A 9,572-nucleotide genomic window follows, 5' to 3' on the forward strand; every position below is an offset into this window, starting at 1 on the left:
AACAATACATTAGGTTTAAGGAAAAATGAATGAAATAAAGCGGGTTTGTTATAGGAATACTTGTGCAAAATACATTCTTGTAGCCAATTCATTTGCAATATTTTCTAGCAAGTTTTTATTCTTTCCTCTTTCCCTTCACCTTGTAGTTTTGAATTCGGGTTTCATAAAGGTATATGATTATATCTTCCAGGAAAAATGGCAGATGCTGTTGTCAGCGTTCTCTTGGATAAATTGGTGTCATTACTTGTAAGCGCAGGTCGTCAACAGCTTGAGTTTAAGGACCAGTTTGAGGAAACAAAGAAGGAGCTTCAGTACATGCCGGAATATCTCAAGCTAGCTGATCAGGTGAGGAGAAAAGATAGGAACGACATTCTCAAGATGGTAATGAGCGACTTGAGAGAGTTGGTATATGATGCTGAGGATGTAATAGCAGATTGCCAGCTTCTATTCCAGAAAAAATGTCAAGGCTGTGCACTCAATTTTACGAGTTATTGCTCTCCTACCCATTTGAAAACCCGTCATCAGTTGGGAAAGCGGCTGAGTAAAATTAATCAAAAAATAAGAGAGGTGAAGGACAGGATGAAGTCCTACTTGGTTACAGCTCCTCGCCAAACTGGTAAATATGAAGATGGTGGGAATATGCCACTAACCCATCCAATCCTAATGGATGAAGCTAAAATGGTAGGATTAGAAGATGACTCGATGAAGATTAGAAATTGGATCTTAGAAGCTAATGGGCCATTAACAGTGATTGGAATAGTTGGAATGGGGGGAATCGGTAAAACCACTCTTGCTCAGAAGATATGTAACAGGGAGAGTGCGGAAAATTCTTTTGAGTACTCATTTTTTGTTACTGTTTCTCAAAATTTCAAATTCGACGAATTGCTGAAAAAGATGCTGTAGAAACTAAAGGTAGAAGAGAAATCTCTAAGGGGAGATGACGTCCCTGAGCTACTGGAAAGGCTTAAGAGCATGTTAGATGAGAAGTACTTGGTAGTTTTGGATGATGTGTGGGGAACAGATGAAGGGAGGTGGTGGGATAGCTTGAAGTCCGCTTTGCCCTCAGTGGAGGGTAGCTGTGTTATTGTTACATCAAGGAATGAGAAGGTTGCTCAATCAATGGGGGCTACTGACAAGTGCATACATCGTTTGCAAGTTCTTTCGGATGACGATAGTTGGTCGTTATTTAGCAAGGTAGCTTTTGCAAGAAATGGAGGTAAGTGCACAAATCCAGATTTGGAGGTCTTGGGAAGGGAGATTGTTAAGGGATGTGGGGGGCTTCCTTTGGCAATCAACATTGTGGGCGGAATGATGTTGGGGAAAGGTGATTCCATCCATGAATGGAAGCAAATATCAAAGCACCTAAAGGAGGAGTTGGAAATCAGTAAGAAAGATGAGATGATCATTTCGACACTAGAGTTAAGCTATGAAGAGCTCCCAACACACTTAAAACCTTGCTTCTTGTGTTTTTCCACGCTTCCTGAAGATTGTGAAATATCAGTTGACTACATGCGTGAATTGTGGATTGGTGAAGGTTTTGTTTGGGGAAGATATGAGAAAACGGCATTTGAGATTGGAGAAGAATGCCTTGCAGAATTATTTAATCGATTTTTAATACTTGGAGTGGGTAAAGATGTCTTTGAAAGTCGCTTCATTCGTTGCAAAATGCATGATATGGTTCGAGACATGGTTATAAAAATTGCAAGAGAAGAGAACTTTTTTGTGAGCTTGGAGAGTGGAGGTAGGATCGGATTCAGTGTGCAGTCTCGCCGCCTGGGAATTTCAAAGAACACAACAGTACTGGAGAGCATCCTAAACAGTTCCACCAAGCTGCGGTCATTATTTGGAATGGAAATTGAGAGGAGTGAGATCATTGGAAGTGTAATAGTACTCTGCAAAGTAAGGTGGTTGAGGGTGTTATGTCTTTCATTGTCAAACATGAAAATCGATGTTGTGGCCAAGTATTGGTTGAGTGAGATAGGGTCATTACAGCACCTCGTTTTTCTTAGAATAGAGAATTCTGCGTTAAGAAGACTCCCCGATTCAATCAGAAATCTTCGAAATCTTCAGATTCTATATTTAACAGACTGCCCGAATTTGGAAATGCTTCCTGTGTCAATCACAACATTGGAGAAACTGACAGCTGTCGAAATCATTAATTGTACCTCTTTAGAATGCATGCCGGAAGGGCTTGGAAAGCTTTCAAATCTTGAAATTTTATTTGGGTTTAAGCCAATGAATTTGGGTAGTAAAAATGGATCCGATATTTCAGATCTGAAGAAGTTGACAGGACTCAGAAAACTTTGGATGTACATAAAGTCAGAGAAACAAATAGAAGGAGAATGGAATGTTTTATCAATGCTCTATCATCTGCAATTTCTAATGCTAGACTTTGAGGGCAGTTCTCTTGAAAGTGAAGGAATTGTAAAGAAGATTGACAGTCAGTTTTCTGCTCCTTTAATATCCCTTAGAGGGTTGTATCTTTTTAACTACCCAGGAGAAAGCACACCTGCGTGGCTCAGTCCTATTTCCCTTCCCAATCTTCAATTTCTTGAGATTGGTTGGGGAAGGATTAAGAAGATGGGTCCCAGATTTTGGGACAGTGAGAATGGGGTATGGAAAGTGGAGGTCTTGGTGCTAAAATACTTGAAAGAGATGGAAGAAGAGTGGACGAGGATGCGAAGGGCAATGCCGTCTTTAAGACTCGTGAAGGTTCGTAAATGTCCGAAGCTCAAGTCATTCCCATTGAATGACACATTTAAAGACATGTTTGCAAACTGGAGCGTATGGAGGAAAGAAGAAGAAAAAGGTGAGGGAAGTATAATTAAAATGTAACCTTCACTTATAAATATAATTCCTTTTCTAAATCTTACACCGTTCGCGTACCACGCATTAAATGCCACATTACACTTTTCTATCTCACACGTGTGACGTGCTCGCATGTATGCTGCGAATTACGGACGCGGATTGCCTATTGACGCCGGCAGTAGCCAAGTGGCTACTGAACAGTGTTCTGTTATGTGGGCCCCAACATGATATGGGTTTTAAATCCTGCACCGTTTATCTATTTTTTCATATCAGTTTAGGGTATTAAAAACTTTTCAGGTCCAACCAGTTGATTAAGACACATATATACCTGAATGAAGGAAAAACACAAATATCAGCTTCATCCAAAACTTTTGCTCTCCGAAGAAGTTTTTAACCATATGCATTCAATCACCACTGTTTCATGTCATGTGGTCGACATAATATTTTGATGTGCCTCATTTATGGACTCTTAACCTACAATGATCTGAAAAAATGAATGAATGGTATGGATAAAACACATATACCATGGTGGGGCTCACAGAGAACGTCCGGTAGCTACTGGCTATGATTCTGTCGGTTTCCGAATTACCCACTCACTTCAATCTCCTCTCATGAATCCCCTGCAGCTATTGTTTTTATTTTTATTTTATATTCTCAGAGCTTCTAATTTCAGGCGCATGTAGAGCCGTGCACATCCAATAAGCTGGTGCACGTGAAAATTTGAAACACGTGTGAGATCTGAGTTTTTCATTGAAAAAATTTATTGGATTTTCTGTCTAAAAGAAATTGATGGTTAATTTGCTTTTTCTTCTAACCATTCATACGTTGAGGCCCATCAGAGTTCTGAAAATTGGCCTTACTTTCATGTGAGTTATATAAACATCGTATTGCACCTGATGGAAAGCTCAGATGTCGCACATGTTTCATGTAACCACACACGTGGAATTAGCAAACCTCCATTGTCAGACTAACACTTTTGAAAGACTTTACATGGGACTAATGTTCTGCTGGCCTACATATTTGATACTCTAGCCACGTTTGAAACTTGATACACAGGTATTTAGAAATGATACACATGGCATTATATCAAATTATACTGACTAAATTGCGAGACTAATGTTTCTATAAGTAATAGCCCAAACATTAAATTGGTCCAGCCAATTTAGAGACATTTGTTTGTTGCAATAAGTGTGTGTGTGTGTATTAAAAAAGTCAAGTGCCTGATTATTCAGGATGACAGTCTGCCAAAGTATTGAAGATTTTCTCAAAGCATTGTCTTTTGAATTGAAATTTAATTCCAGAGCCTTCATTTTTGGTAATTTAGAATATGGCCATAATTTAATTCCTGATTTTAAGCCATTTATAATTTTTTTGAAAACCTACTTTTCAAATTATTAAGGATTGGATTCAAATGTCAGGTTGCTACAAGACTGACAAACTAGAATTCTCAAGAATCTAATTACTTGAAATGGATATAATTTTCAAAATTCCTAATTGCTAAAAAAACCCCAAATTCTTTTGACGACGTTTCTAACCTCTCTTCCATCTCCCTCTATCTACCTCTGTGGTCCCTCTCTCTTTGAAGCTGCAAGTGCTATGTGGGGCCCATGGAGCATCATCCAGTAGCTAGTCACTCCTAGCAGTATCAGTATGCAATTGCCCCATTCATTTTTTTCTCATACATGTGTGACTGACTTGAGCAGTGGACAATCCCAATATTTTAGTTCGGTGTCATCTCACGAGGTGCCTCACCTAATGAAATAGCGTAGATCTCTCACATTTGTGCCATATTAGAAGTGTGCTGCAAATTACCCATTTAATGACCTCTCGTGAATCTCTCGCAATCTTTTATTTATTTATTTATTTATTTAAATTCTCAAATCTTATAATAAGATCATGTTACGTACATGCTCATGGTCAGGAGGTATGCTCCATGCACGGAGTGCTCCCATCCTATTTGAAGTTGCGCATGCCGCCCTAGAAGAAGGAGAAGGTATGTTTTTTGTTTGTTTGTTTGTTTTGTTTTGTTGTTTTTAATGTATGTCCACGTGTTTAGGGAATCTCCATTTTTTGTGTCCATTTTTTATACACCCATTGATTCAATAAATACCTCCATCCCTTCTGCTTTTAATCATTCAATAATACTAGTAGAAGATAGACATTATGGATGTATTTTTTATTGGTCCTAGAATGCTCAAGGTAATTTCTTAGATTGATGTGAACCGTTCATGTTCTTATAACTACCACATGGACATGCTGCTTTCTTGTAATCATGCATCATTAATGATCCTAACCTTTGAATCTTTAATTTGAACATGAATCTTTAAAAAAATTACTTTTCATAATCCATGTTTCTCTTCATACACAGTCATCTGAAACAAACTTTCTTCAAATGGCCCTTTAGCATATCATCGGAACTTGATCAGTTCGTACCATCTCTAAGATGGAATTCATTTCTGGAAAACCCCCTATTGTAACTGTAGTAGGGGGCCACAGTACCCTATCAAAATCCTTGCTGCAGTAACAAGTTGAACAATATTTCATTTCTTTTACTGCCGTTGATATGGCAGAGCTGGTGGAACCAGAATAGGATACAGAGACCTCTCCATAGTACACGTGAGAAGAGTGACATGTCAATTCAATGTATTCGTTTAAATTGCCCCTGTTGTGGATGGAAAATGATTAGAACTACACAAATTGAATGATCCTAACCATCTGGTTGGTGTGGAAGGAAATGGTTAATGGCTCACATTTAGTGAGAAGGGGAGAGGAAATTTAGGCTCCCATTGTCTTATATATATATGTATGATCTGTGATGGGTCGTACTAGATGGGCAGTCTCTTTAATGCATGGCCATAAGCCATGTGCAGTAGAGAGATGGCGCTGCCACATTCCAATTCTAAATGCTCTGCCTCATCAACTTTCTTGTTTTGTTAACATTTCCTTTTGTAATGGTATGCCCACAAAGTACACCCACTTTGTGTATGGTACATATGATAGTATGGATATGTGACCGTAATAAAAGAAGGTAAGGCAACTTATCAGGTGGGCTCCACATTTAGAAAAATAAATAAATAAATAATTTAGAAAAGCATAGGAATGACTCGAATGCCCTATTCATTGGCGGATTCTTCCAGTCAGTCACTATCTTTGGAGTGTTCATGTTAGGAGACGAGCCCAACAGCAAGGCAGATTCAAAACTCATGGGGCTCCAAGAAAGGAAACTGTGGCGTGTCCATGATTGAAACATTCATGGCACCACATAAATTGTGGATCAGGCTAGTAGGAATGACCTTATAAATGGTTTGGATGGCATATAAACATCACGGTGGACCTCAGTAAGGTTAACCATAGGCATTTCCTTGCCCACTTTTTTCCTGTCAAGCGGCCTACTTAAGTTTTGGAGTTGTTGATTTTTGGACTCATGTCCTAACATAAGCTGCTAAAACGGGATGGACATGGTAAATTTCGCACAAACAACATGGTAGGCCCCACTTAGCTTCTCATCACAGGAACTTTTCTCACAAACAACATGGTAGGCCCCACTTAGCTTCTCATCAAAGGAACTTTCTGTCATGGAGTGCATCCCCTAATATATTCGTCATTGAGTGATTTGATAACTCAAAATTAACCTAACTTGTGGAGCCAGTGTCTTTATAGCCAAAAACCAGATTGGTCCAACAATGTTAACCTCTAATTCAACAACACTTGTTTATTAAAATAGGATCATTTGAATTTATTTATATTTAATTTTAATTGGCTAGTAAATTTCACCGATTTGGTAGTTAGATAATAAAATAAGCCTAAAATTGTATTTATCATAATCAGCCTCATTTTTCCGGCTCATACCCTAAAATAAGCAGGTAAAATGGACACATACATCATCGCGGGGCCCATAGAGCACCGCCCATTTTTCTCATACATGGGTGAACGACATGAGCAGGGGACGACCCCAACATTTTGGGGTCAATGACCTCTCATGGGATGCCTCACCTAACGAATGGCGTAAATCTCTCTCACATGTGTGCCATGTTGCAAGTGTGCCACAAATTACCTATTCTCATGAATCCCTTAAAATTTTTATAATTATTTTTTAAATTCTCAAATCTTGTAATAAGATGACATATACATGCTACGTCCCGTGGTCAGGAGGTTTGCTAATTTCCCACGCACATAGTGGTCCCATCCTCTCTGAAATTCCATCTGCCACCGAAGAAGAAAAAGAAGGTATTTTCCCTTTTTCTTTTTCAATTTCTGCTCACATGCTCTTTTAACAACATTTTTATCTCCAAAACATTCACCTCATCTTAAATGCTCCATGAATATCACAGATTCCACACATGTTTTGTATGTCCACACGTATACGAAATCACCATTTTTGTATACACTCACTGATTTGATAAGTGCACCCATCCGTTCTGCTTTTAGTCATATAATAAAACTAATAGAAATAGTTTTGATGGTTGTATTTTTATAGGTGGTGTCAATGGTCATGATACTTTTTTAGATTGATTTGAACTGTTCATATTCTTACTACTACTATATACACCTATGTACTTGCTTGTGCTCATGCATCATTGATCATCTAAACTTTGAATTTTAAATTGAATATGACTTGTTAAAAATTTTACTTTTGAATATCTCATTTTTCTCTTCATTCACAATCATCCAAAGCATTTTTTCTTTAAATGCCCTTGTAGCAGAACTTCAGAACTTGATCAGTTCATATCATCATCTAAGATGCAATCTAGAGGTGGATCAACCTTATATGGTAAATGTGGTAGGGGTCCACAGTACCCGATCAAAATTCTCATTGTGGTAACAAGTTAGATGATATTTCATTTAAAAAAAAAAAAAAAAAAAAACTATGGTTCATGAATCCAGATCCTTCGCTTATCACATACAGGCATTTCTTGTATTCATGCATTATGATTGGTTCAGATCATCCCCGACTTTGTCAGCATATGCTTTATGATGTACCCAATTACATTGCAACAAACTGAAAACTATTATTTGTGGCAAGCAGAGGATTGGGACTCAATGGTTAGAAATACTTAAATGGCAGATTCCAAACCAATGGTGGAAGAAAAAGGGTTCATGGCCCACATTTTGGAGAAGAGGAGAAGAAATTTAGGCTTGGTTTGTCTAACAAATTTTTTGGATGGGTCCTACTAGATGGACAGTCTCATCGTGTGTTCATTTAAAAGAATCGGATTTGATGAAGCTGGGGAAATACCAAGTTTTAAAAATTCTTTGTAGTCAGCTGACTTTGTCAGTTCTCGTTTCCTAAGGCTCGTTGATAGCATTTCAACCATTTTATATGCATGAATCCGATAATCAATTTGTAAAGTTGCAGCTACCGGAAGTTTCAGTTTGGGTTTAGGCTAATTTTTCCTTAGATCCAGCTTTCCTACATGATTTCTTTTGATCATGGTCATCCATGAAGTTATGTCACTTGCTCGACATCAATCATCAATTAATACAATTTTTCAAGGAAGCCTTGGAGAATTCACTAGCCCTGATGTACAGTTTGGACAGGTGATGGAAATGCCAATGAGGTGATTGCAACTATAACCCATCCTCCAGTGGGTTACCCCACCATTATAACAGGACACCTTTTAAGTATCTGGCCAGTCCAACTATCGAGTGGCCCCACATGAATTTGAAGGTTTTTGGGCAGTTGTCCATTGTTCTGTAGGGTGTGGCCAACCTAGTGATTGGATTGGTCTGTCTTTTATGGCACCCTATTTCACAGCAGGGGTGTGACCCTACAGGACAGTTTTCATGCCATGATACACATCATGTGTAGATGCACAACCTATTTATTTAACATTAATTTGGTTTATAATGATTACAGTTGTGCTGAAAATGGATATTTGGTGTTTGGTACAATAGTTATAAATTCGTGTTTGTTTCACTTTGAGTTTAATCCATATGCTTTCATTATGAAGGACCAGAGATACAAGAGATTTCATCTGAGTAGCTCCAGCAAAGGCAATTTATATCATCTAGAGGCAACCCATCATCCAACAATGTATACAGTTCATTGAATACTTTTAACTTGCTATCTCCATTAATAAATTTGTGAACTCCTGTTCTTCATGCCAGATGGACAAAAGCCTTAAAACTTTCTTTTATAATATTTATATTTGTAGCCAATTAACCTTTGTAATTAATATTTTCTGATACTGGGGACAGACATACTCTCTTGTCATCTATTCAAGGTTTCACTATAAGATACATTTCATTGATAATGTTAATTAGTAGATTGATATAGTATTTTTTAAAGATTTAAATTGAATATTGAGAATATCTTTGAGTGCATAATCAAAAGTATTCAAACTCATGATAGTGGTGAATGCAGGAAATTCAAAACCTTTCTTGAAATACATGGCAATACTCACTGTTTCTCTGTACCCATGACAAAATGGGTCATTGATTCTCTATGGTGGCAACTGCCCCCATCCCACCTCTTACACCATTCAATGCGGCTATCGTTGTATATAGTAAATCTTCATGGAAAATACTTTTTGATTATCAATTTCTTTAAGGTTGGGGCTATGAATCTCTTTCGAATGTTTCTTTCTATTGATACCAACAGGCTGTGGGCTCACCTCCTGACATGTCATTTGCAATGGAACCAAGTTTCCCTTCCCATCTTTACTGTCAGCAAAAACCAACTATCTCCACCTAAATCTAGGGATGGCAATGGGCCAGTGCCCACTTCATCATATTTATATAATCTTCCTTGCATCTCTCTCTCT

General features: G+C 37.9%; 1 protein-coding gene across 2 annotated transcripts; it reads left to right on the forward strand.

The window, feature by feature from the left end:
- The first annotated feature begins 846 nt into the window (after positions 1-846).
- Positions 847-9,078, forward strand: LOC131241244 (disease resistance RPP13-like protein 4). 2 transcript variants are annotated; one of them, XM_058239992.1, is made up of 4 exons: positions 847-2,809; positions 4,730-4,801; positions 6,958-7,035; positions 8,760-9,078. In XM_058239992.1, the coding sequence occupies exons 1-4, from the start codon at positions 973-975 to the stop codon at positions 8,789-8,791; spliced, it is 2,019 nt and encodes a 672-aa protein (XP_058095975.1). In that variant the 5' UTR covers positions 847-972; the 3' UTR covers positions 8,792-9,078. The 2 variants fall into 2 exon arrangements, with proteins under 2 accessions (XP_058095975.1, XP_058095985.1); XM_058240002.1 differs by having other exon boundaries at positions 8,766-9,078.
- Positions 9,079-9,572: the final 494 nt, after the last annotated feature.

Source organism: Magnolia sinica, chromosome 1, assembly GCF_029962835.1.
Source record: "Magnolia sinica isolate HGM2019 chromosome 1, MsV1, whole genome shotgun sequence".
Taxonomy (NCBI): domain Eukaryota; kingdom Viridiplantae; phylum Streptophyta; class Magnoliopsida; order Magnoliales; family Magnoliaceae; genus Magnolia; species Magnolia sinica.

Bases quoted from the DNA above. Each gene is read 5' to 3' on its own strand.
- LOC131241244 (XM_058239992.1), top strand. From the start codon at position 973: ATGTTAGATGAGAAGTACTTGGTAGTTTTGGATGATGTGTGGGGAACA. The intron at 4,802-6,957 runs GTATGTTTTTTG...TCCCGTGGTCAG, and splicing joins CGCCCTAGAAGAAGGAGAAG to GAGGTTTGCTAATTTCCCAC. The intron at 7,036-8,759 runs GTATTTTCCCTT...TTCATTATGAAG, and splicing joins CACCGAAGAAGAAAAAGAAG to GACCAGAGATACAAGAGATT.